Source organism: Delphinapterus leucas, unplaced genomic scaffold (genome assembly GCF_059928025.1).
Source record: "Delphinapterus leucas isolate spDelLeu-1000000601 "Yukka" unplaced genomic scaffold, BTC_Dleu_Yukka2 spDelLeu_asBTCV2_sq25, whole genome shotgun sequence".
NCBI lineage: Eukaryota > Metazoa > Chordata > Mammalia > Artiodactyla > Monodontidae > Delphinapterus > Delphinapterus leucas.
In genome coordinates, this window is record NW_028322234.1 from 18,101,007 (window position 1) to 18,128,638 (window position 27,632).

Genomic DNA, 27,632 nt, shown 5'->3' on the forward strand with positions numbered 1-27,632 from the left:
GGGGCTTCCGGGGCAGGAGTGGCTTGATTCCCTGTTGCTGAATAGGGGACCAAGATGAGATGTTTTCGGTTTTGACTATGGGGAGAAGAGCTGCTCTGACATTCCTTCCAAGACTTTTTGTGGACATGTGTTTTGGTTTCTGTTAGGTAAACACTTAGGAGTGGAATCGCCGGTTCAGAGAGTAGGTGTGTGTTCAGTTTTATAGGGAAGTGCAGGACCTTTTCCCAAACTGGCTGTAGCCCTTCACACCCCACCAGTGAGCCCTGGGGGTTCTGGTTGCTTTGTGTCCTCGGCAACGCCCATCTGTTACATTTTAGCCATTCAGGTGGACGTTGGGTAAGGTTTTCTTTTTTCTTTTTGTGGTAAAATAGAACATGAAATGTACCATCTTAACCATTTTTAAGTGCACAGCTCGGTGGCATTGAGCACATTCACATTGTCGGGCAACCGTCCCCACCATCATCTCCAGAGCTTTCCCATCTCCCCAAACTGAAGCTCTGTCCCCATGAAACACTGATTCCCCACCCCCTCCCCCAGCCTCTGGCCCCCACCATCTGCTTCCTGTCTCTGTGGATGTGACTCCTCTGGGGACCTCATGTGAGTGGAATCAGACAGTATCTGTCCTTTTGTGTCTGGCTCCTCTACGTACAATGTCCTCAAGGTTCACCCATGTCATAGCATGTGTCAGAATTTACTTCTTTTTTATGGCTGAATAATATATTCCACTGTGTGGATGGACCATGTCTTGTTTATCCATCATCCATGGATGGACACGCTTCTCTTGTTGTGGACCACGGGCTCTAGGCATGCAGGCTTCAGCAGTTGTGGCTTGCGGGCTCTAGAACGCAGGCTCAGTAGTGTGGTGCACGGGCTTAGTTGCTCCGCGGCATGGGATCTTCCCGGACCAGGGCTCGAACCTGTGTCCCCTGCATTGGCAGGTGGATTCTTAATCACTGCGCCACCAGGGAAGCCCTAATCTTTTTTTTTTTTAAACTTTTTATTTTATATTGGAGTATAGTTGATTGGCAAAGTTGTGTTAGTTTCAGGGGTACAGCAGAACGGCTTTCTAATCTTATACTTATTTTTCCAGGAGAAAAAAAATTTTTTTCAGCTTCATATATATATATTTTCGGATTATTTTCCATTCTGATTTATTATAAGATATTGAATAGAGTTCCCTGTGCGATACAGTGAATCCTTGTTGCTTACCTATTTTATGTATAGTAGTTTGTATCTGTTAATCCCATACTCCTAATTTATCCCTCCCCCCTCCTTTCCCTAATCTTATACATTTGATACATAGGGGACAATTTTTAATGCAGCTGAATCTATAAACGTTTTATTATTAAAAAAAAAAATAAACAGTGATACATCCATGTCTCCCTCCCTCCCTCTCTTTCTTTCTGCGCAGCACGGCACGTAGGATCTTAGCTCATACAAAGAAAGTTCTCCGCTCAGGGGCCAGAATCCCCCACTTACAGATCCATTACTAAAGATTTAACTCTTCGTGGTGTGCTATGGGGCAGGGCCAAGATTCCCTCCACTTTTTCCTGGGAGTCTGGTCTCTGGGTGACGCAGAGCAGGAAGGGGCAAGATTAAGATCTTCACAGGCTCCAAGCTCTCGGAGGAGCGTGGCGCTTTCCCACGGCCCTCCAAACCGTGGGACCCGCGGCTTACACGCGTGGAGCTCCTCAGATAGCTTCCCCCGAAATTCTCCCACTGTAGATCAGAAGCTGAAGCTCCCTCGTCTGTGCTGCTGCCTGAAGCCCGGTTCTATCCACGCTGCCTCTTCCCGGGGCAGCTGGGTCAGTGGTGGGTGGAGGGGAAGCCGTCCCGCCGGAGCCAAGATCCTGCCCTGTCCCCCCCGAAAGCAGCGGCCAGGGAGCCAAGGAAGGGTCGGAGCCGGGAGGAAAGGAACAGTGAGACTTTTTATTGTGCATTAATTCACTTGGTATTAACAATTCCACACAATATTCAAACACTGCAGGAAAGTGGGTGTGGCACACCTGGAATTTTTTAAAAATCAGAAATAAAAAGCACTGGACATCCAAACACAGATGGGGTAGAACCCACTAGAACCACGGATTGCTTTCTGAGAACCGGGAACCGGTCTTTACAATGTTTGGCAATGGTCTCTGAGGACAGAGGAGGAAAGGGGGGGGGGGGGAAGGGGGGGAGGGGAGTGGGGGAGTGGTGTCGACATATGGCTTCTTTTCAAGGCGCCCCGCGGCAGGTTCTTGAAGGACGAGCGACCTGTGGTGGCCTCACCGTGGCCCGGAAACTGCCCCTGGTCACTCATGCTTGGGGCGGGGGTCCAATGGCCTTTTCCTGCCCGCCCCGGGCTCGAGATGGATGAGCTGCCTAGAGGCCCAGCGACGACAGGACAGGGTGGCCGGGACATCAAAGGAAGAAAGAGCACCTTCTGCATCCCCATCCGTCCAAGGGGGCTGGAGGTCACAACCGAGTCACTTAATTCTTGGCCTGGGGGGTGACCTTTAGGGAGGATGGGGGAGGGGCCGGGCCGGGCCAGGCCCACAGGAAACACTGCAGGCTGCAGACAGAAACCCCGAGTCGCCCAGGACTGCCTTTTTTGGGTGCCTGTGTCCTTAATTCCCCCGGGGATGTGGTTGAGAGGCGCCGGTTTCCCCGAGGCCCGCGCTGCCACTGCCGGCTCCCGGCCTCGCGGGGCACTTACAGTCCCCCAACGCCCTGAAAACCATGGTTTCACGCTGACACTTGCACCAGGAAAGCACAAGCTTGTGTGTGCCCTGATGCTTCAGGCCTATGCTGGGGATCCTGATGTCGAAGAAGAAAAAAAAAGGAAAAGAGCTCTTTTTCCTCCTCTGGAAAGAAACCCACGGTGGGGCTTTTGCCCACTGCCATCTCCCTGGGCTCCGAGGCTGCGGGCACCTGGGGAGGCAGCGGGGCAGGTGTGGCCATGGGGCGGGGCTGGGGAACGGTGGTCCTCCCCCTCTCTGGGCCTCAGTTTACCCAGACCGCTGGGTCCCTGGGGTCTTGACTCGGGGGCCTCTGGCCCGGTGCGATTTTGCTTCAGGGCTTGTGGGGGTGGGGTGGGGCGGCCATCGGCCGCCAGCGATGGGGCTGCCAAACTCGGGTCCCTCCACCCCATCGGCCAGGGGTCCTGGGCTTGGCTTCCCACTGGCTTCTCCGGGGTCAGTCGGCGGGGACACGCGGTGGGGATAGGCTTGGCACAGCTGGCAGGGCAGGGGCCCGAGAGAGAGGGCAGGCCTGGGCCCGGGGACCTGTGACCTCAGCACCAGGACCCCTTGTCCTCTTCGGGGCCTGGCAGCGGGAGGCCGGGACAGTAGGGGCGCAGGAGGACGGCTGGGTGTGCGCAGACCGAGCTCAGGCTGAAGGGATTAAGGCTTCTGTCCCGGACGGAGCAAAGGGTGACCAGTCGGCAGATGGCTGGTGGGCTGTCCTCGCCGGCAGACTCGCTCTACCAGCTGCCCCTCTGACCCTCGGGCCAACCCCGCTGTGCCCTGGCTTCCCCAACCCCCAGCCGTGGGGTGCGCCCGGGGTTTCTGGAACAGGCTTTGTTCTGTCCTGCTGTGCTGCCAGGCGTGGGCAGGCCAGGCGCCCCTGGGCCGCTGGCTGCCTGCGCAGTGTACGGGGGCAGCAGCGTGGGGTGGGGGCCTTTGTGGCTTCCCCCCTCCACCTGCATGGGTGGGGGAGCGGGCTCCCCGAAGCCCCAGGTGCTCCCGGACCGGCCGGAGAGAGCTGGGTGCTGGGGAGAAGCTTGGCCCTGGGTCTGCACCCCGCGGGAGCCGGCCATGGGGGTGCCGGGCATCCCGCCAGCCTTCGCAGCTGTGCACGGTCTGAGCCCCAGGGGCGCGAGGGGAGCAGAGGCGTCGGGAGAGGAGCTCAAGGCTCCGGGTTCCACCAGCCCGCATGCCTTGTGCCGGCTGCCCAGGGCCCTTCTGCTCGGGGGGGCCCTGGGATCCTGACTTGCCACCCCGCCCCCGCAGGGCCGCACGGGCAGGTGGGCCACCGGGGATCAGGCGGCCAAAAGCAGGTGTGCATCTGACCCGTCCTTCTGCCTCCACCTCTTTAAATGTTTTTGTTGTAACAGAGGAAACAGCAATTGTAAAAGAGCCCCCCAGCCCGCCCTCACCATCAACTACACGACACCTTACAAATGCTCCGGGCAGCTGGGTGTGAGCGCAGAGGGGAGTACTGCCGGTGCCTCTCCATTTCTGGGCAAAGGATCCCATCTCCAGGGCCTCTGCAGCTACTTCCAGACAATTTCACACCTATTTTTTTTTTTTTTTTTGGCCAGCCGCCCACCCGGCTTGTGGGATCTTAGTTCCCCGGGATCGAAACCGTGCCCCCTGCAGTGGAAGCGCGGAGTCCTAACTACTGGACCACCGGGGAATTCCCTCGCACCTTTTTATACCCCGAAGCACCAGGGGGCCCCAGGCTGGCCTCCCCAGGCTGCATTTCTGTCTGAAAAATGGCCATGGAGATGCAGAAAGTGGAAAAAAAACAGAACAAAACACGGAAGAGCCAAATATGACCATAGCCTCTAACTGCCCACGCTGATGTCTCGTGCTTAAAACTAAAGAAAACACAGCTGGCCGTTGCAGTGACCAGAGCCATGGGCTGAAAATCCGTTTCTGGGATGGGTGGGGTCCCCAGGAAAGGGAGGGGGCCTCAGCATGGCTGTCGGATGACACATGCCACACAAAAGCCACACAGTTGGGTGACCCTGGGTGACAGGGGTGCGTTTCACAGGCAAAGCCCCCCTCCCGGCCCCTGAAATCCAAGTCACACAACCCAGCTTAGCTACAAGTTCAGCCAATGACACCCGATTTTAGCGGTACGGAATTACAAGGTTTTAAATGAAAAGGAGAAAGATTTCTGAAAAAAGTTCGTTATGTCCCTCCTCCCAACTCCACCCAATTTTTGTCCACTTCACACACCCTGGCCAAAGGCATCACATCATCAACCTGGCTGAAGTCCTCACAAATGGCCAACTGTGTGAGACTCGCCACCCGGCCGGGTCAGCCACGCCAGCGGCTAATTCACTCACCTCCTTCCTGTCTCCCCGCCCAGCTCGGCTCTAGACCATGACTTAAATGGCAACGCCGTTTTCAAAAATCTTTACCGCGTTGCTTGGGCATTTCAGCTATTTCCCATGAGAAGTGGTGGTGGAGCCCGGCCCCCGACAGGGCTGCGATGTTGGGTCTGAAAATCCATCTGAACCCAGAGGATACATTTTACCCGACCTGGGTGACGGCAACTTTTTGCATTTCTTTTGGAATGAAGAGTTTTGCTTGACTGTGTACTGAATGATGCCTTGGCTGGGGTGGGGGGGGGGCGGGGGTCAGGGAGGAGCTGAGGGAAGATAGAGCTATAGGATAATACAAGGCTTCTTGTCCTTAAAGGGGTTCTCCGAGGCGGGGACTCCCACCAGCAGGGGGTCGTTCCGGGCGTGCTGCTCACAATAGCTCATGAGTTCGGAGGAGGCTTTGGAGACCTGTGTGTGGGCACAAGGACAAGAGAGGAAAGATAAGAAGGGGCCGAAGCGCCGTGTCCACAGCAGCACAAAGGTGGAGATAACCCCAGTGCCCGTCACCTGAAGACACACACCGTGTCCCTCCACACACGGGAGCATCACTCAGCCACAAAAAGGAGAGAAGCACGGACACTCGCTACCACGTGGATGGACCCCGAGAACACGATGCTCAGTGAGAGAAGCCAGATGCAGAAGGACCCACAGGATGTGATTCCACTGATGGGAAACGTCCAGAACAGGCAGATGCACAGACACCGAGGGCAGTTGTCAGGGGCTGGGGAGTGACTGCTCACGGGGATGAGCCTCCTTTTGGGGTGATGGAATATTCTGGAATTAGGTAGTGGTGCATTAGGTTGCACAACAATGTCAATGTACTAAGTATCACTAATGGTAAATTTTATGTTACGTATACGTATTTTACCGGAAATTTAAGATCAAGTAAGCAGAAGAACTGAACCTTCTCCAGAGGGGGCTGTGTGGAGTTTGAAGGGAAGGGTCAGGGGAGGAATCAGTCGAAGAAAGGACCTGACGGGGAGAGCCCTGCAGGTACATCGCCCGAGAGGCGGGACGAGGCCTTCGGCATTTGATTCTTGTGCTGTGTGAGCTGTTGCGGTGTCGGTGACCATGGTGAGGGGGCTGACACTTAGGACCCCCTGCGTCAGGGTCCCCAAAAGAGGAGGGAGGAGATGCAGGGAGGGCCCATCGCAGCCCTGGGGGAGCTGACGTGGGTAAAGTGGTGCCTAGTGTCGGGTGGCGGGGGGGGCCCACCCTGCTGGCAGCACCGCGGCTCCGCTGTGGGACCCGGGGGGGCCCCTCGAGTCCCGGGCGCATCTCCGCGGCCTTGACCCCTCAGCAGTCCCCTTCCCACCCGGAAGAGTGGCGGGCAGGGAAAGTTTGCGGAGGGTCTTCTGAGCCCCAGAGCTGCCGCCCCGGGCGCCAGGGCCCCGGGCTCAGATTCCACTGCTCTGCCTGGAAGACAAGCCCCCGGGGGCCCCTGGATGCTGTGCGCCCTCCGCCTCGCCTTGCCGGCCTCTCACTCAGGCCGGCCCTGCGCTCCCAGTCGCCGTCTTGGGGCCTCAAAACCTCAGGCGGGACGGGAGGGAGACCGGTCACGCCCGACTCTGCTCCTCCCCACGTTCAAAGGCCGCCCGCGGGGGGGCCCTCCCGACATCAAACGGGCGGGTGAGTCAGCGGCCTCCTGAGTCAGCGGCCTCCGCCAGGGCCGAGGCTGGCTCGGTGCTGAGAGGAAACCACTTCAACCGTGGCTGCTCTGCCTTCAGCCCCAAGGAATGCTTTGAATGCTCAGAGTCCTGGTACATTCAGACGCCTCGTGGGAGGCGCCCCCCACGACACCACCCGGGGGGTGCGGCAGCCTCCTTCCCACCTGGCTGGGCTGGAGGTGCAAGGCGACGACAGGGGTTGGCCCCATGGCCACATGGGGTCGCGTGTCCGCACTGCCGGACCATCCGTTCCTAACCCGCGACCAGCAGTGACTGGGGGATGACTGTGCTGAGGGAAGCAAGGCCTGAACAGATGCGTGGAGTAACGGCTGATTCTATGTGTCCGCTTAGCTAGGCCAGGTACCTGGCTGTGTGGCCAAATGCCAGCCTAGATGTCTCTACGAAGGTCTTTTTAAGGTGAGATTAACATTTAAATCGATGAGCTTTGAGGAAAACTGGTGACGCTCCATAATGTGGGTGGGCCGCATCTAATCAGTTGAAGGCCTTCAGAGAAAAGACTGAGGTCCCTCGAAGAGGAAGGAATTCTGCCTCCCGACGGCCTCCAGACTCAAGTTGCATCAGCTCTTCCCTGGGTCTCCAGCCTGTGGTTCAGCCCTGCCACCCTGAGACCTGCCAGCCCCACGACTGCGTGAGCCAATGCCTTAAACTACCTCTCATGCTCCCTCTCTGTCTCTAACATATAGTCATAGATCCCTGACTAATCCAGTGGGTAGCTAGAGCACGGCTAATGTGGAAGCATAAATGACCCGTGTCTTCCCTGGATGGAGACTCCCTGGTCCTCACCCAGCCACCCACCAGCTGGGGTCTGGGGCAGGAATCAGCTTCTCAGAGGTGGCTCACGGTCCTTTGCAAAGTGGACATGGGTTTGGTGAGAAGGTGATTTCGAAAAGTGTCAGACAGCTTTCTCGTGTAGGAGGCCATGACTGGCCCGTTGGTCTATATCCTTTGAAAGCCCTGGATGTCATTCTGATGTCCACTCGTGGACTTAAGATTCAGCTATATAAACAAATACGGTCCCTCCACACACGGGAGCATCAGTCAGCCATGCAAAGGAGTGAAGCCCTGACACTCACTACAACGTGGACGGACCTTGAGGATATGATGCTCAGTGAGAGAAGCCTGACACAGAAGGACCCACAGTGTGATTCCATTGATGGGAAACGTCCAGAACAGGCAAATCCACAGACAGACAGTCGGTTCCTGGTTGTCAGGGGCTGGGGAGGGGATGTGGGGTGATTGCTAATGGGGACGGGCTTCTTTTTGGGGGTGATGGAATGTGCTGGAATTAGTCATGATGGTTGCACATTTTGAGTTCACCAAATGCCACTGAATTGCGCACTTTAAAAACAGTTAACTTTATACAATTAAAAAAAAGAAAAAAAGCCCGCAGAGCTGGCTGCCCAATTACGCACTATCTTATTTTGCTTTGCATGTTCCTGGTCCCTGATGGGTTAAGCGCTTGCTAGGAGGCACTGCTTGTCCTTTGGGTTAAGCGCTTGCTAGGAGGCACTGCTTGTCCTTTTCCTTTTTTTAGCTAAAAATCAAACATGCTTATTTCAAAAAATGCAATCAACGCAGAAGTGGCGAAAGTAAACAGTGAAAGGCCCTGTGTCCTCTCTTCCCTGGGGCCGGGCCTCTGACTTCTCTTTGCATCTGTCACAACAGGGGAGCTGGACAGAGCTCTGAGGATGAGGGGACAGAAGAGAAAGTGACTGTCTCACGCTGACCCTTTTGGAGGGGCCTGATTTGGCCTTCTCTGGGGCCATCCAGGGACGGACCCCAAGGGCTGGGGCAGGCTCACAGCAGTACTCGAGGCCTGCCTCTGGTCCCACTCTGTTTATAAAGCATGCTGGCACGTCAATCGTCACAACAACCCATGAGGTAGGTTTACATCAGCTGTGTTTTTCTGCTAAGAAAACTGAGGCTCAGAGAGGTTGAGTGGCCCAAGGTCACACAGCGAGAGGCAGAGCCGAGTGCAAACCCCTACCGTCCTGCTAGCCTCCGTGCCCACCGTTTGCCGAGGGCGCGCCCGGGGGGTCTCTCTCCCCTGCTCACCTTGATGCGCTCAATCCCAGCTTCGATGCGGAGCTGTTCCACCAGCTTCCGAGCCTGGGCTATGTTGTTAGTGGCTGACATTGTCTGCCATCAGCTCTGGGCCCCTGTCGTCCAGAGAGCTGTGGGGAGAAGTAGACAGATGTGAGCTGGCTCATGACGCCCCAGGACTGCAGGTGGAGGACGTCGAGGAGGGATGCCCCATTTCCGGAAACCTCAGGGGGCCCTGAAGCCCCGCCACCCTGCAGCCATGACACCTGTGCCCCTGGGTCACAGTGAGAGGCCCGGCACATCTTCTCCTACAGTCATCTTCTCCTACAGTCCCCTCCTGTGGCTGGTCGGGGGTAAGTGCTCACTGGACATGACCACTGAGGGTCCAGGAGAGCTCACAAAACCATTGCATCGGCTCCTGGTTGGCTCAGAATGAGGGGAGTTTTCTCTGATTCCTGCTCCTGCATTGGGTCCCCTCCCCCCATACTGCTGGCACTGGGGCCGATCATTCTCTCTTGGGGGCTGTCCTGGGCCCTGTGGGGTGTCGAGCAGCCTCCCTGGCCCCCACCCACCTGAAACCAGGAGCACCCCCAGTGTGACAACCACAGATGTCCCCAGACATGACCCAGTACCCTCTGGGGGCAGAGTCGCCCAGGGGCGAGACCCCTGGCTCTGGACCAAGGCAGATCACGTGGGAAGCCTGTACCCGTGGGTCCTGGGTACCCCACCCCTTCTCTGCAGGGCCTGGGCCTGTTTCCTTCCTTCATCTGGTCAGTTGTCCAGCAAATTAAAATTTAATTAAATTTAAAATGTTGCGATGCCCATAGATTCACATGCATTTGTAGAAAACAGTAGAGACGGCCCGTGTACCCGCTGCCTGGTTTCCCCCAGCGGCAGCATCTTGCAAGGCTGTAGTGACGTCATAACCAGGATGCTGACCTTGACACAGGGGAGATGGGGGGCACTTCCACCCCTAGGGTCCTCATGCCTCCCTCCAGGGGCCACAGCCAGGTGGCCAGGCCATGGCTATTGTTCACCTTTTATACTTTAGTACCATGGCCTTGAGAATGCTGTTTATTTATTTATTTATTTAAGGTTGCAATAGGCTATAACTTAGTTTATTATGAATAAAACGTGTAGCGCATGATACGTTTCTACCCCACAAATTCAGTGTTAGAAGAATTCCAACACGACAGAGCTTAGACTTGGCAAGAACAATGCAATAGACAGAGTAAGGCCACTTAAACAGGAAATGGCTCGTGTAAGTAAAATTAACACAAACATCTTCTAGGTATGATTTGGTCTATAACTGGGCAGGATTAAGACAAATGCCATTCAACTTCGGTTAAAAAGTCAAAGTTTCACTGTCGTTCAAATAAAAAGTCAAAGCATGCAATGTAGGAAAAAAATGATAAAAAACCATCTTAACCTGACTTACATCCATATTCAATTAATGAGGAGAATGCTATTTATTTATTTATTTTTTCAATATTTATTTATTTGGCTGCGCCGGGTCTTAGTTGAGGCATGTGGGATCTAGTTCCCCGACCAGGGATCGAACCCGGGCCCTCTGCGTTGGGAGCGCAGAGTCTTAGCCACTGGACCACCAGGGAAGTCCGGAGAATGCTGTTTAAATGGAACCACTCGGTAAGGAGCCTTTCGGGATTGGCTGTTTTTTCCCACTCGACCTAATTATCTGGAGATCCACCCCTGTGGCTGTGCTTATCCACAGTTCATTCCTTTGCAGTAAAGGTCCACGGTGTGGAAGTGCCCCGTAACCCTCTGCCTGTCCGAGAACACCTGGGCCGGCTCCCGGTTCTGGCTGTGTCGGCAAGAAAGCTGCCACAGGCGTCCGTGTGCAGGCTTCTGCATGAATATAAGACTTTATTTCTCAGGGATAAATGCTGAGGAGTGCGACTGCTTAATTTTTTAAGAGAACACCGGCCTGTTTTCCAGAGTGGCTACACAATTTTACATTCCCACCAGCCATGTACGAGTGATGTAAATTTATTTTTTATAATTCAGTTATGCAAAATTTTTCTGTCCCTTAAGGTTGTGAAAATTCTTTTTCCATCCAATCTACATTTAGTGAGCCCTGGGACAGTGGTTCTCAACTGGGGCCATCCTGTCCTCAGGGGACACTGGGCGACACCTGTGGACGTCTGTGGTTGTCACGACAGGGAGAGGGGCTCCTGGCATTAGATGGGATCAGAGAACGACCTGGCCCCAGTGTGCGCGTGGCCCGGGTTGAAGACGCTCCCAGTGGGTCCATGCAGTGTTCGTTCGGGATGGTGGGGCGCAGAGCCCAAGTTCAGGAGTCCCGGGGAGCCGCCCGACTGGGCTGGCTTTTACGCAGGTCTTTCAGTAGCACCATGTGCTTCTGTCATCATACATTGTACCTCTGTCTGTTTCCCAGAGGGGCAGCTGCAGAAAAGTAAAGGCAGAGTTCAGGTTCTCAAAAAATTTCCCTTTCGGAAATAAACAGGAACGGACCGTGGACGTGCACGTCTCGGATGGCCCTCCAGGGGATCGCGTGGAGTGAGAAGGCCAGTCCTCAGAGCCACATGCTGTGCGGTTCCATGTAGAGAACATCCCTGAGACCACAGGGTCGTGGAGATGGACGAGAGGCTTGTGGTTGCAGGCGGGCGGTGGCCTGGGGAGGGGTCTGGGTGGACAGGTGGACACCGGGTCCTCGTGCTGTGTGAAGTGCTGGAGATCTAGACTGTGTGTGTGGGGTTCACGTGTCTGCACAGGGGATAAACTTGCAAAGATCCTAATATACACACACAAGTAAAACTGCAGGAATCTGTGTTCGGTAGGTGATGCAGGGACTTTCTCTCTGTGATCTGGTACGACTGCGTGTGAATCTACAGTGATCTCCATCCAAGTTCCATTAAAAAAAAAAAAATCCCTTCCACACTACTGGCTGCCTGCCTTCCCGCCAGACACCCAGGCCCCTTTCTGGGTCAGAAAAGGCCCGAATGTGTCTGCTCTGGGCATACAGGGCCCACGTGTGGGCTTCCAGAGGGCTCTGATTCAGCAGACAGCTTCAAAGTGGCCACAAAACATCCAATTCAGGGAAAACCGCCCTTGGTTCGACTTAAAAATACCTAAATTACTCAGCGCTAAATATAGATGCTGACAGAGAACAAATGGGGTGGCTTCACAGCATGTTTTCCTTGGAAGGCCGGGGAGTCCTGCTCAGCACCCACACTCAGAGTGTCCACCAGGACCCTAGGAGGCCCGGCTACCCCGTGGGACACCCCAAACCATGGCCTCCCTCGTCAGCTCTAAGCCCCTTGGTGCTGCTGGCTTTCTGTTCTGGGCACGATGCCCTGAGAGGCTCCCTCCAGGCTGGGTTATAACCTGGACCCCCCGGGACTGCCGGAGGGGGCTGCATTGGGGTGTGTGTGCTTGTGTGTGTGCATGCACGTGTGTGTGCATTTGTTTACATGTACGTGCATGTGTGAGCCTGCATGCGTGTGCATGCACGTGTGTCAGTTTATATCTATGTGTGTGCACGTGTGTGCATGAGCAGCTGAGACCAGACATAGGTGCATCACGGCAGCCCAGACAGCAGACCGACGTCCTGGTCCTGGCAGTGTCACAGCCAGTCACTGCCTCACCGCGTGCCCCCCGGGGTTAGGTCAACTCTCGCAGGACAGGCAGTGGCCGTGAGTCAGCCCGGGAACATTCCTCACCAGCTGCCTCCCTGCCAGAGACACGTGACGGCTCCAGGCACCTGACCTGGCCAGGCCTGCCTGGCCCATGGAGACTTGGAAGGCCCTGGAAGCCGGGCAGGGCCTTGGGAAGCAGGAGGGAGGGGTTAGGCGGTTGGGGCTGCAGGTAGCGGTCAGATTCCGCCTGGGGAGTGGCCGGTTCTAGCGTGGCAAGGCTGGGGGCATGACTTGGGGTGAGGTTTGCCTAAAAATAGAAACTTAACAGACGACAGCAGGCCCTGGCTGGCCTCCCAGTAAAGGGCTAGGAAGTCACCAGGGTCAGGCTGGATCCCACAGAAGCACCGCAGGTGCGTGGCTGCAAGGCAAGGACCATGAAGGCCCCGAGCGCGCCAGGATGCATTGTGAGGCTGCGCTGATTACAGAGGGAGGGTCGTCACCGGAGTGTTACAGACCTGAGCCCAGATGCCAGGCTCAAAGGCACAAGAGGATTAAACACAACTGGGGGAGGGTGGTGTTTCTCGATGGTGAGCTGGGGGATGGCAGGATGGGGGACACCGAGTTAGAACAGGGTCCCTCTCCCAAGGCCCTGCTGACACTGGGACCAGGTCACTCTCTGTGGGGGGCCGTCCTGGGCGCTGCGGGGTGCGGAGCATCCTCCCTGGACCCACCCACTCGATGCCAGGAGGCCCCCAGTCGTGACAGCCACAGACGTCCCCAGACATGGCTCCGTGTGGCCCAGGGGCAGAGCCACCCCCCCTCCCCGGCGTTGGAGGGGGGAAACCTCTGGATTATATTAGGCTTCATTTTCCCAACCAAAGAGATTCCATATAAAAAGTCATAGAGGGCTTCCCTGGTGGCACTGTGGTTGGGAGTCTGCCTGCCGATGAAGGGGACACGGGTTTGGGACACGGGTTTGTGCCCCGGTCCAGGAAGATCCCACACGCCGCGGAGCGGCTGGGCCCGTGAGCCATGGCCGCTGAGCCTGCGTGTCCGGAGCCTGTGCTCCACAACGGGAGAGGCCACAACAGTGAGAGGCCCCAGTACCGCAAAAAAAAAAAAAAAAAAAAAAAAAGTCATAGAATGGGTACTTCCCTGGTGGTCCAGCGGTTGAGACTCTGCGCTTCCACTGCAGGGGGCGCAGGTTCAATCCCTGGTTGGGGAACTAAGATCCCACATGCCGTGCGGCGTGGCCACAAAGTAAAAAACAAAACAAAACAAGTCATAGGATGAAAAAGAAGATATACACAGATTAGTGAAAATGTACAAAATGTTGATTTTCTGTTTCAGAGAAGTTACCCCCTAGCAACTGAAGCAACAGAACGAGTGGAGATCAACAGCTATAATTGTATACAACTATTCAGAACTTCTTCACGGCAAACCTATAAAACTAAAACCCAAGACCAGCGACCTAGGAAGAACCATGGCAACGATACACTGGAAAGCGACCTCTTTGTCATGTTAATAATACCTTAGCTGGGTATTTTATATCGGGACAGGACTCACTCAAGGAATTCATGTGAAAAGTAATTTAACCGGTAAAACACAAAGTGAACAAAGCGTGGCCTCATTAGCAATTGACGAAAGTAGGTTGGAGGGATCATGGGCTGCCAGCACTTCATTTACCCAGGACACCAGGAAGGCTGCAGGAAGAGCGACACCTGACGCAGGTAGGGATATGCTCGTCCCCGACTCTCTGGTATTGTTGGCCAATCTCAGCCTCGTAAACTGGACATCAGGAGCTTACAAGGCTGTCCTCTCAAATCCCTTGCTGGGGCATTTATCCCGAGGGAACAAAAATCAAGAGAAATAAAAAGCTATGTATAGAAATGTGTTTACAACGGTGTTATTTATAATAGTGAGAAATTGAATGAAACCATGTGTCCTGCAACGGGGGAATGGCTAATTCAGTGGGGTGTTTTCCTAGTGGAGCAACTGTTATAAATGGTACCCAAAGATGGGGAGCCCAGAGGAGGTGTTTCATGAAAAAACAGGGAGATGGATAAAGTGAGGATGTGTGGCTACTTAACACTGTATTAAAACATATGTGGATAAAGGCAGAAGGGGAACCTCAAATTGACAGTCTGGTTAATAATTGTTCTTATGATTTCCTTTAACGAAGTGGTTTCCATTAACGTACAACTTGCATCCAGTAAAATCCGTGCTTTGGGGCATGCAGTCGATGAGAACTTAGAAATGCATACAGCCCCGTAGCCAATACCAATTGTGAGTAAAGCCGTGGTGAACATTCATGTCCAGGTTTTTGTGGGAACCTAAGTTTCTGTTTCTCCTGGGGAAATACCTGGGCATGGGATTTCTGGCTCCTAGGACAGGTGTATGTTTAACTTTACAGGTTAAACATTTTCAAACAGTTTCCAAAGTCACTGCAGGGGATAAACTTGCAAAGATCCTAATATACACACACAAGTAAAAAAATGCGCTGTTTTGTATTTTGAAATAATCACAGACTGACAGGCAGTTGCAAAAATTGTACAAGGTGCGATGCACCCTTTTCCCCGATTCCCCCGATGGTGACATCTTATGTGACTGTGGGACAATATCAAACTGGGACACTGCTGCTGGCCCGATGCTCACCGGCCTCAGGTTCTACCAGCCCTCCCACGACTCATATGTGTGCAGACGGGACGTTTGTCACCACTCACCCCTCCAGGAAGGTCTGGTCTAAATGTCGCCTGTCCTGGCCGCTACCTCTGACTGAGATCCAAGTCCCTTTCTCCTGCATCCCTCACCCAGCCAGGACACCTGCCTGCAGACCTGCCCCCACGCCACCATGAGCACCCCCATTGACACTTGTGGCTGGATCATTCTCTGGGGCGCCGTCCTGAGCACTGTAGGGGTTTGAGCAGCATCCCTGGCCCCCACCCACTCAATGTCAGGAGCTCCCCCGGTTGTGACAGCCACAGATGTCCCCAGACATCGCCCAGTGTCCCCAGGGGGCAGAATCTAAGGCTTTTGTGGAACTCTCTTATCAGAAGAAACCCAGCAGCTAAAAGAGGTTCATTTAGGCAAAATGCAAAGTTTTTTGGAATTGAAATGGTCCAGTTTGAAGTGAAATGGTACTGAATGGAACAGAAGTTTGTTTCAAAGAGGGTTTAAATTTCTTAGCATCTGAGAATTCCCTGGCGGTCCAGTGGTTAGAACTCTGTGCTGTCACTACTGAGGGGGCGGGTTAAATCCCTGGTCAGGGAAACTAAGATCCCACAAGCTGCTTGGCCTGGCCAGAAGAAAAAAAAAAAAAATTTCTTAGCATCCAACAACCTCTGTGGCTGGAAGAAGTCACACGGGGCCAGAGTTTCCCTCAAACTCAACCAAGAACACATTTGAAGGAGGAAAGAGCACAGCCCTGGGGGGAGAGAGGGGGAGGCAGAGCCCCTGTGGAAAGTGGCAGACCTGCATTCTGTCCCAGGTCCCAAAGCTGTGTGGTTTGGGGAAAGTTACCTCCCCCCTCTGAGCTCCAGTGAGCTCTGCTCAATGCTCAGAGTGACACTCCCTCTCGGCGCAGGGCCTGGCCAACCTCCAGGTCCCCAAGTTCCTATGTTGGGGGACGGGGGCCCCAGAGGCTGGCAGCCACGGGGAGGGCCCTCCTTCAGGAACCTGTGGCAACTGCCACATATAAACACAGCTGCGGGGGAGGAGGGAGGAGAGACAAGGTGCCTGGACCTCCTCGGCACAGTGAGTGGGCACTGGCCGGTTTGCTGGAAGCTACTAGGAAATCTCCCTGCCCTCGGGCTTTGCTGGCCCCGCGGTGGCCACACCACTCATCTGCCCAGGGGCCGGGTGGGGCAGGGCGTCACAAAGCCCACCTGGCCTGGGGGAAAGCGGGGCAGAGTCTGAAGTGGACTGTATTAAAACTAGGAGTGGAGGGACTTCGCTAGTCGAGGGGTGGTTAAGAATCCGCCTGCCAATGCAGGGGACATGGGTTTGAGCCCTGGTCCGGGAAGATCCCACGTGCCAAGGAGCAACTAAGCCCGTGTGCCACAACTACTGAGCCTGTGCTCTAGAGCCCTCGAGCCACAACTACTGAGCCCACGTGCCACAACTACCGAGCCCGCAAGTCACAACTACTGAAGCCTGCACGCCTAGAGCCCATGCTCTTCAACAAGAGAAGCCACCGCAATGAGAAGCCCGCGCACCACAACGAAGAGTAGCCCCCGCTCACCACAACTAGAGAAAGCCCATGCACAGCAACAAAGACCCAACGCAGGCAAAAATACATAAATTAAAAAAAAAAAAAAAGCTAAGCATGGATTCCCTTCTGTCGTTCTGTGGCTTTAAGATCACGCTGATCTATTGATACATTCATGGCCTCCTCCTCAGCCACCTGGACTTTGGATTAAAACCTCTATCTGGGGCTTCCCAGGTGGCGCAGCGGTTGAGAATCCGCCTGCCAGTGCAGGGTACACGGGTTCGAGCCCTGGTCCGGAAGGATCCCACGTGCCACGGAGCAGCTGAGCCCGTGCGCCACGGCTGCTGAGCCCACGTGCCTGGAGCCTGTGCTCTGCAGCGGGAGGGGCCCCCGCAATGAGAAGTCCACGGACCCCAACGAGGAGTGGCCCCCGCTCGCCGCAGCTGGGGAGGGCCTGCACGCATCAACGAAGACCCAGCGCAGCCAAAAATAAATAAATAAATAAAAAACAAAACAACAACAAAAAAACCCTCTATCTGCAGATTTCACTCCAATGACGGTGGGCCAGCTCGTGTGGACGCTCTCCTGACGAGGGCAACTAGCACAGTTTCATGGAATAGAGAAGCTTGAAGGGACTGGCGAGCTATTAAGATAGTGAAGATTTCCATCCAGGATCTGGGGAGGATGGAAACCCAGGAGTCTGGCTTTGGGGCTGCTTTTTACTGGGGTGGAGGGTTTGCTAAGAGGCCAAGTGGCTATTGCCGTCACAAGGCTAGGGGCTCAGAGGTTGAGATCCAAGTCCTCCTAAGGGGAGAGAGATTGGGGAACTCCTCCTTGGTATGAGCTAGGACAAAAGAGTCCTGCCTTCTAAGAAAAGGGTCCACAGGAAGCAGACAGGCCCTCACAGTGACTGTAGCTGAGTTCTGAATAACCTCAGTCCCCGATACTGGATTGAGGTGAACTTAGATTGCTAGCAGCCCTAGATGCTGGACAGAAGTAAAAATGAATCCTTACTGGTGGAAAACAACATCATCTTAGGCTTCGAATTATTTCTACAAACAAGTCAGCAGTCACAATGTCTAGCACACAATCAGAAATGACCAGGCATAGAAGAAGACAGGACCACACGAACAAAAATTAGCAGAACAGACTATACAAACAGGCTCCCAGGGGTTCGATACACTGGAATTGACAGACTTTAAAATAACTATATTAATTATGTTAAATATGTGAGGTTGGAATTTTGGCAGCAAATTAGAAACTAAAGAAAAAGACTGAACGGATGTGTGGAAACTGACAATATCTGAAACGAACACAATGGAAGAAGCAGTATCATTAAAGATAATTAAAGAGAAAATTAGTGAACTAGAAGATAGAAAATATCCAGAATGAAGCATGGACCACATGAGACAAGGTATAAGACACAGAGGATGCAGTAAGTTCTGACACACATGTAATTGGAGCTCTGGAAGGAGGAGAGAGAGAAAGGGGCAGAAGCAGTCTTGGAAGAGATAGTGATGGATAATTTCCTAAAACTGATTAAAAAAAAAAAAAAAGGACTCTAAGCCACAGATTCAAGAAGCCCTAGAACCTCAGGCAGGAAAAACATTTTAGAAATTGACAGAGAAATGACCAATGAGCACCTGAAAAGGTGCTCAATGATTAGTCATCAGGGCAAGTATAAATGAAAACCATCGTGGGAGACTGCTTCACAGCCCTTAGAGTTGGCAAAAATCTAAAAGATCGACAATACCATGTATTGGGGAGGATGTACAAACATCAGAATTTTCACACGTTACTGATGGGAGCATAGGATAGTACAACCACCCTGGAAAGTGGGTTAGCAGACTCTTATAAGGCTAAACACATACTTAACCTATGACCCAGCAATTCCACTCTTAGGAATTTACCCAAGATACATAAAAAGATATTTCCACAAAAGGACTTGTACAAGATGTTCATACATCTGTATTTGTAACAGCAAAAATTGGAAGTAACCCAAATGCCTGTCAACAGGAGGATGGATAAACAAACTGCGGTAATTCATACCGTGGAATATTACTGCACAAGGGAAAGAAGAACCTACTGACAGATGAAGCCACATGTGGGACTCTCAAAGGGTGAAAGAAGACAGACATTAGAGGTGTTCTCTATCTCAACTGAGGTGCTAGTGTACACAGGTGTATAGACTTGTCAAAATTCATCAAACTACATATGTAAGCTCTGTTCATTTTATTGAAAAGGAATTATACCTTAATAAAATCACTTAATTACAAAACAAACAAACATAATCTGCCAGAGGAATAAGGACCAACAATTTCATGGATCCAGTGAAAATTCTAGACCTGGTGAAAATCAACTTCAAGAATTAGAGTAAAAATGAGACTTCCCTAGTGGCCCAGTGGTTGAGAATCCAATGCAGGGGATGCAGGTTTGATCCCTGGTCGTGGAGCTAAGATCCCACGTGCCGCGAGGCAACTAAGCCCAAGTGCCACAACTAAAGAGCCCGTGTGCCACAACTAAGACCTGATAGAGCCAAAAATAATTAATTAAAAAAAAAAAAGAATTAGGGTAAAATAAAGACATTTTCAGACAAACAGGAAGACTGTCTCCAGATGACCTGCCTTATTAAAGGTAAAATAAAAAGATATTAGAGAAAAATGACCCCAGATAGAAGGTGGGAAATGTAATAAGATGCAAAAAACAAAACAAAACCAAAATGTTGAAGAAGGGGAAGACCTTGATAAAATAATTCTAAAGTCCCCATGGAAAAATAAACAGGAAGTGAACAGCCCTGAAAACACACAAGAATCACAAGAGCCATTAATTCGATATTTACCTCCACCTAGTCCATCAACAGAAGATGCTCTAAGGTTCTGCCTTGAAAATTGTATGATGCTATTTTAAATTATGCTATTTTGGTTACTGGGTTTCAGGGATTGGAGTCCTCAGTACTAATTCAGGAGGTCACTCATTTGAATTGTGTGATTTTTACACACTGAAAAAACATGTGTACTTCTCCATCTGCTGCAACTGGTCCAAGGCCAGAGTGATGGGGGACCAGGCCAGCTGTCCCTGGAGACTTCTCCTTGGTCCAGCCCTCAGCAGCCCCAGGCAGACTCCCCATCCCCAGCCAGGGGCGTCCACCCACCTCCTCCATCCCTCCTCCTAAGAGCCAGAGTGACTTCTGAAAATGCACCTGAGTCTGTCCCTGCCCTACTCAGAAACCACCTGGGGCCCCTGCAGCCTCACAAACCAAGTACAAAGTCAAAGCTTGTCACTCACTTCCCTCTGCCAGGAATTCTTCCCCCACCCCCTATCCTGCCTGCTATGGATTGAATATTTTGTCCCCCACCCCCCAAAAATGCATGTTGAAGCCCTATTCGGTATCAAGAGGTGGGGCCTTTGGGAGGTGCCTAGGTCTTGAGGGTGGGGCCCCCGTGAATGGGATTGGTGCCCTCATAAGGGGCTGAAGGGACCAGAGTTCTCCTTTTCCACCATCTGACTCCATTCTCTGGGTGTGGGTGCTCCCAAGGTAATGCAACGTGCCATCCTGGGCCTCCCTGTGTGGGTTCACATCTTGTGTGGGGACCTGCGTTACATCCACGTGATTGGTACACCTGTCTGCCTGTCTCTCCCAAGGCCTGGCGGTTCCTTGGGGACTGGGTTGATGTCTTTCTCTCAGGATGTCTTTCTCAGAAATATCTTTTACCCTGGCCCCCTGGGTAAAAGTGTGACTTCTTTATCACAGTGTGACTTCTCTGCTTAAAACCATCCCAAGGTGAAATTTTAAAGAGAAACAAGACATTTCCCATCAATGGAATCACACCCTGTGTGTCCTTCTGTGTCTGGCTTCTCTCACTGAGCATCGTGTTCTCAAGGTCCATCCACGTTGTACTGAGTGTCAGTGCTTCGCTCCTTTTCACGAGTAATATTTCATCATGTGTATGGAATAACATTTTTAAGCAAACTATTTTTTTTTAAGCAAACATTTTTTAAAAGAAAAGCCCTCATCTTGCTGTTGTTGAAGGGTAGCCATATATTTTTCTAATCAGGAGGAAAGTGGAAAAATCAGTGGTTTGTTTGACTTGGACCAAGAAATATATAGGCTGTGTGTCTCTGGCTTGTGGACAAGAGCACTGGAGTGCCAAGCTTCATGTGTACTCTGCAGGTGACGGAGTGCATTCATAGTCTCTGTTACTGGGGAGGACCATGATGTCGGGCATCATGAAGAGACTTCTGTGCCCATTTTTTACAGATGAGGAGACTGAGGCTTGAAGACGTTCGTATGTTAATAACCTTCCCGAGACCACGCAGCAGGTGGAGGTCGGGCCAGGGTTTGAATCTAATTCCCAAACCAGGGCTTACTGGGAGACCAGATCTAGGGGCAGTTGGGTGGGTCCCAGCACATAGCTCTGTCCCCCCTGCACCCAGAGGCAAGCTTCAGAGGGTGAGGGGCACGGTCTCTGCATCCTCCATGGCCCAGTGCACTTGGCAAAGGGTTTAGATATACAGTGGTCCCAGGGCTGAGGGCCTCCACATACGAGGGATGGTGCCAGGACCCTCACACGGCTTCTTGCTTTGGAGAAGGACTGGGGCAGAACGCTGGGGACATCGACTACACTGGGGCAGGCCTGTGCGGCCACCAGGGTCAGAGAAAACCCCGAGTGAGATGAAACAGCAGACTCCCAGCGTTGCGCCTCCCGTCTGGTGGTTTGTGAGTGACTCTGGGGCTCTCGGAGTCCTGGACGCTTTTCCCCAAGGACTTGAGCAGACTGTCCTGCCAGCTTACGACAGGGCTGCACATGTGTGCCTGGGAGACCTTTGCATCATCACCTCTGCACCCCGCAGAGGACCCCCCGCCAGGCCTTCTCAAGACACGTTTCTGTCCCCTTGCTCCTGGTGACGTGGGCTTGGTGTTTCCTGGCGGCCAAGCCTGCTTCCTTCCGCCTGGGCGAGTCAGACGGAGTAACGGGCGCTCTCTAAGGCGGCAGGACGGGCCCGGATGCAGGACCTCTAAGATGTCTTTTGGCCTCTGTGTCTTGCCAAGATACCTGGCGTGACTGTGTGTCCAGATCGCTCACGGCTGCGGGGCGGGGGGGAATGTGTGGCAGATAGGTACCCGAGACCTCGTTGGGCGTGGGTGGGCTGAGCCTCGTGCCCTCATGGGCAAAGCCAAGAAGGAGACAGCAGGCCTGGGGGTGCCCAGCCCCTGCCGGAACCCTGGAGCTCCGAGCCCTGAGCAGCAGGGCTCAGGGGAAAGAGGATCAGGCACACACCCTGGGCGTCTAGGGAAGCCCCAACCTGCCAGGCGTGGCTCTGGCAGGCAGACTCAGAGGCCAGAGAGAGCAGACGTGCCCCCCTGCTCAGCCTGTGATGCCATCTCCACCCTCAGAGGTGTTTTCCAGCTGCACAGGAAGCAGTGACAGCAAGACACAAAAATGCCAGCGATCCCTGTGAATTCCACACATAGCTCTCATAGCTGGGAAGAGTGCCACTCCCAGCCCACTCGATAAACTGACACCCGAGCCGCCGAGGCTGCTTTCTTACCAGAAGAGAAAGAATGGGATGCCACAGAGGCTTCTGAGAAAGTTGGCTGGTTGGGCTGCGTAAAGGGAAAAGAATGTGAAAAATGCGGCTGGCGAGGTGAGCAGGGCTTTTGAGGAGCGGCTCCTGGTTCTGGTGGCCCAAGAGGCGGTGCAGCCAGGGGGCCACTGGGGACCCCTCCCTGGCTGAGGGGTCTGCCTGTGGCAGGCGGATACCCAGGCACAGTCCCGGCCCGGCTCTCAGTTCTGTGCAGTGAACGTGGACCCGCAGCCCTGGGGACTCAGTGTGAGACAACTGCTCCCCTGGGAGCTGCGGCCGCAACTTCCAGAAGCAGCACGAGCCCATAAGCCTGGGATGAGGCGGGTTGGGAGGCCCTGGCTCTCAGAGGCAGAGTGTCCCTCAAAGGCCACGTGATGTCCTGAGGAGGGCAGGCTAGTTCAGGGTCTGTCCCCCAGGCACTGCTGACACTGGCACCATCCTGAGCACTGAGGGGTTTGAGCAGCACTTCTGCCCCCACTCACTCGATGCCAGAAGCCCCCCAGTCATGACCACCACAGGTGTCCCCAGACATGGCCCCGTGTCCCCGGGGGGGGGGGCAGGACCGCCCCCTCAGTTGAGAAGTACTGGGTCAGAACCCCTCACAGCAATGCTTCTGCCCTGAATTTTACAGTTAAAGACAATAAGGAGAATCACAGGAAACAGGAATGAGGGTTTTCTTTTCGTTGTGTGGTGTTGGTTTCAGGGCCCATCCTGAGTCAGGGCTAACACGCTTGATCTCACCTGTGGCCTGGAGTGACCCCCTAGGCCATGCACAGGAGGGCCTACGTCCTCTGGGGGGCCCACTTGCAATGACAAGGCATTTGTCACACCCGACCTTCACCAGCAATCTAGCAAGGGATCCTTGGGGCTGTTCCCACATCTACGATGACCCCCAGTGACCTTGTACAATACCCTCCCCTAGAGTGTGGGCAGGACCCGAGGATAGGAAGGGATTTAGCTCTGGGCTGGGCCGTGTCGTGTGGCACAGGTGACAGAGAGGGGATACCCTTGGTGGGCCTGCTCTAATCAGGGGAGTGAGTGTGAAAGGGATTCCATGCAAGGGAGACCCTGTGTTGCTGGCTTTGAAGCTGGAGATGGCCGGGTGGCAAGAAATGGGGGTGGCTGCAAGAGTGGGGGGGACCCCGCTGCTATACCTGCAAGGAACCAAATTCTGGAACAATATGAATGAGCTCCAGATGAGGCATTTCGACTGCAGCCTGGTGAGACCCCGAGCAGAGAGGGCAGCCACACCATGGCCCGACTGCCGACCTCCAGAACTGAGAGCTGGAAGCTGCTGGGTCTGTGATAGCTTGTTACGCAGCACGGATAGCTGATACAATGGCCAGGGGAGGCCTGAGTGGGGTCTCCTGACTGTTGGGCTGGCTTCTTTCCAGCACTCTACATGCTAGACGCTGGCCATGGGGCCGGGGACAATTCCAGCTGGCACCCACTCCTTCCGCTGAGCGTGGTCAGGGCACTCATTCTCTTTGTTAACAGCCCTGAGACACAGGTAAAGCATTAAAGCCAGAGGAGTTTCTGGCAGCTTCTCCATTAGCGGCCAACCTGCTCCCCGTGGTTCCTGCTCCCTGGGACATGAGTGCCACATGCATTTCATCTCCTGACGGCACAGGAAGTTGGTCTCAGTGAATCTGAGCTCAGAGAAAGCCTGCTGCTTCCAGGCGGTTCTGAAACCCTCCTCTATAGCCTCCTCATCCAGGCGGATGGGGCTTGTGTGGCCGGCGAGCTGGGTGAGTCAGAGCCCCAAGAAGGTGGCCTTGCAGAGGGAGGGGGGCAGCTGGCAGTGGGAGCCTGCGTCCCTGGCCTCGTCCCCAGCCCACAGAGCTCTGCTCTCGGGAGGGGAGGGGAAGAGAGGGGAGGCAGGCGGAGGGCAGTAATTCCTTGTCCTCAGAGAGAACAGAAACAGCCTTCATTTTACTTTAAAACTTCCAGAACCGGTAGCTTTACAGCTCACCAAGCTTCTGAATTCTTTCCTCCCAGGGCCCGGCAGTCTGACCCCCATCCCCACCTGCCATTAAACATGAAGCTAACAAAACAACCCCCCGCCCCAAAACACAAACCTCCAGCCAGATTCGACAGGAGTACAAATGAGACGCAGGTGAGAAAGCAGGCTCTCCCCCACCCCGGGGATAACCGCCCCCCAGTACATGGTGTTCAGAAGAAAAGGAGGCGGGCTGCTGTGCTGAAAGAGGAAAAACAATCCCAAAGCAAAACAGAAAGGGATGAAGTTTGGGAGAACAGTCTCTGGGCTTCGCTGAACAAGCTGCCCTCCTGCAGGGCCCGGGGAGCTGGCTGACCGAGGGCTGTGCCCACGTGCATTTCTTACACACCTACTGTGTGCATGAGGCCTCGGACCTGCACGCCTCCAGGGGATACCCTTGCGTCACAGTCCATGGCATGGAAGCCCCTGGAACAGGGGGTCTCCATCAGGGGCGATGTCTAGGGCATCTGTGGTTGTCACGACTGGGGGACTCCTGGTATTGAGTGGGTGGGACCAGGGAGGCTGCTCCACACCCCACTGTGCCAGGGACGCCGCACCCCCCAGAGAATGACCCAGCTCCGACGTCAGCAGTGCCGAGGTGGAGAGACCTGCCCTAGACCCTACAGAAACGTGCACACGCCATTAGAAAGTCAGAGGGAGGGGCAGGTGCCTCGCGGTGTCCCCAGCATCCGGGATGCGGAGGCCTCCTGGCCTCGCCCCTGGCTCCAAGAGGGGTCACAGACAGAGGGGACCTGCGGAGGGCCACGGGTGCCACACTGGCATTTGGACTTTACTACGAGTGAGGAGACAAAACCTCTTTGAACCCCCCAACAACCAGGAGCCGAGCAGGCATCCCCGCCCCCCCCCCGCCCCAAGCCAGGGCTGGCTCTGGGCTCTGGGATCCGGGCCTCCCTGCTGGGCCCGAGATTCTCCAGGGTCGAGGTCACCCTGGCCTGGCGTGGGGAGGGCTGGCCACGTGATGGCTTCTGTGACCTTGGGCATCATGACCTTTGGTGGGACGTGGGGACCGCAAAAGACCAGCTGGGTCTTTGCCAGGCAGACGCTTCCCAGCAGGAGGCTTGCCCTGCACCCCACTCCAAGACCAGCGTCTTGTGACTCCCTGTCAGCCGGTCCTTTTATGCACAGGCTAAATCGGGTCCCTTGGCAGCTATATTTAGAAAAGGCTAGAAAAAGGGGAATGAATGAGGTGCCCACAAGCGAGGGAAAAACAGAGCTGCAGGGCAAACGGCCGCCCTCGGCCCGAGCCGGGAGGTGGGCGGACAATGACAGAGGGTGACGGTGTGGCTAATGCGGGAGCAGAAGAAAGGGCCCTCTCTGTGCACCCGGAGGATGACTGCAGTCATGTGAGGGTGTGCAAGCCAGGCACTGGGCTGGGCCAGCACGCCAAGCGCCCGTGGAGGGTGTCACCCCCATTCTCGGCTTCCCGGCACTGAGGAAATGCCATCACCCTGGCCCCGTGAGGGTGCAGCTTGGAGCCAAAGGGCAGGAGGCTGGGAGAGAGGGGAGGGCAGGTCCAGGCCTTCCCACCTGAGCCTGGACAAACTCCTACACATTCTGCAAAATCCCATGAAGTGTCACCCTCTCTGAGAAGCCCCTGGTCTGCTGTCCGCGCACAAGGCTGCACCAGAACCCCTTCTTGGGGTATACACAGCTCCCTGGACATTCCTTGGCATTGCATTTCCTGTGGCTGCTGTCACAAATTGCCACAAATTTGGTGGCTTAAAAACATACACATTGATTATCTCACGGTTCTGGAGGTCAGAAGTCTGACTAGGTCCTCTGGATCAAAATCTACACGTGGGCAGGGCTGGTTCCTACCAGAGGCTCCAGGGCAGCATCGGTTCCCGCCTTTTCCAGCTTCTAGAGGTGCCACATCCCTGGCTCGCGGACCCTCCTGCATCCTCACAGCCAGCAGTGCAGCATCTCCCGTCTCTCTCTGCCTCTGACCCTCCCGCCTCCCTCTTACAAGGACCCTGGGATGATGCTAGGCCCACCAGGGAATCCAGGGTCATCCCTGTCTCAGGGACCTTAACTTAACCCTGCCTGCAAAGTCCCCTCTGCCATGTGAAGTGACACATCCACAGGACAGGGACATCTTTGGGGTCCGTGGCTGAAGCTGGGCACCAAAGGGCCATCTGGATGGAAGGGACTGGTGGCTGCAGTGCAGGGCATTTACCAAGGAGGATCCTTCCAGGAACTCACTCTCTCCCCAGGGCCAATCTCTCTCCCAGGACAGGCCCCCAGGATCAGGCTGCCAGGGGCAGAGCACTGGCCGCACCTGAAGTCCGTAGTGGATGCCACTCGCGGGCATGTGCCCAGGACGGCCCACCCTGCAGAGTAGGGATGGCCTGCCCGGGGCACACGTGCTGCTGCGGACGGACCTTGGGCCTGGGTCATGGCCTCCAGCTCTTTGCTCTGGGTTCTGGGTTGACGGCCAACACCCAGGGCACTGAAGCCTCAACACCCCAGCATCAGAATGACCAGTGGTTACTGAGCAGGTTACTCCACCTCTGATGTGGTTAGAAAGTGCCGGAACCAAACAGACCCAGAGGCTCTCCCTAAGGGCTAGCTGTAGTTAGGGACATTTTTCATGTTTAAAAAAAAAAAAAAAAGGGCCAAGGGTGAGATTACTTGAACGGTTTCAGAGATGTGCCTGTGTGAGGCGCCAGACTCTAGAACAAGGGGTCTCACCGGGGTGCTCCTGCCCCCAGGGGACACTGGGGATGTCTAGAGACATCTCTGGTCTTCCCTCTGGGGGGTTCCTGGCATCGAGTGGGTGGGGTCAGGGATGCTGCTCCACACCCCGCAGCGGCCAGGACGGCCCCCCACGGAGAGCGGCTGGGCTATGGCAGCAGTGCTGGGTGGATTGGGGGTCAGGGGGAGACCCCTTTACGAATGGCCTAGGAGTGTGCCAGCCTGGGAGCCTCTTTCCTGTGAAATATATACATTATTTTGGTCCCACTGGGTTCACTTGAGAAGCCCAGGTGGGCTGAGGCCACCAACGTGGCTCCCGGGCACCTCCTCTGGGCCCGGCCATGCATCCTCAGTGTCCGAACTCCCGAGGGGACCCAGGTGCCCACGAGGTGCGGACACAGGGGCATGGGGTCAAAGCTCAGGCTGCCTGGCACTAAAACAAAGCATTAGGACATCTGGACGGAACCCCCTACTCGGGTGCTGACCCTTGTGTGTCTTGGCTGGAAGCTTGACCTTCAAACACAGCAGCGGGGGGGGGGGGCGGGCAGAGAAGCAGCAGTCTTGGTCTGGGATGCAAATTTCGACCCCAACGGAGGTGTTGCTGGGCTGTGTCCTCATCTGGGGACACGGCTGGGGAGCACCGCAGAACCTTCCAGAGAGGGCCAATCACAGCTACCCCACTGAC

The 27,632-nt window shown here is 54.6% G+C and overlaps 1 protein-coding gene across 1 annotated transcript in view; it reads right to left on the bottom strand.

Annotated features, from left to right (window-relative positions):
* Positions 1-1,880: 1,880 nt before the first annotated feature.
* The window catches only part of GNG7 (G protein subunit gamma 7), a 153,495-nt gene continuing 127,743 nt past the window's right edge, over positions 1,881-27,632 (bottom strand). The window contains exons 4-5 of the mRNA XM_030760679.2: positions 8,836-8,954; positions 1,881-5,500 (exon numbers count right to left, since the gene is read on the bottom strand). Coding sequence (XP_030616539.1) covers positions 5,375-5,500; positions 8,836-8,916 — 207 coding nt within the window. The 5' untranslated portion in view covers positions 8,917-8,954 and the 3' untranslated portion in view covers positions 1,881-5,374. The remainder of the gene's footprint in view (positions 5,501-8,835; positions 8,955-27,632) is intronic.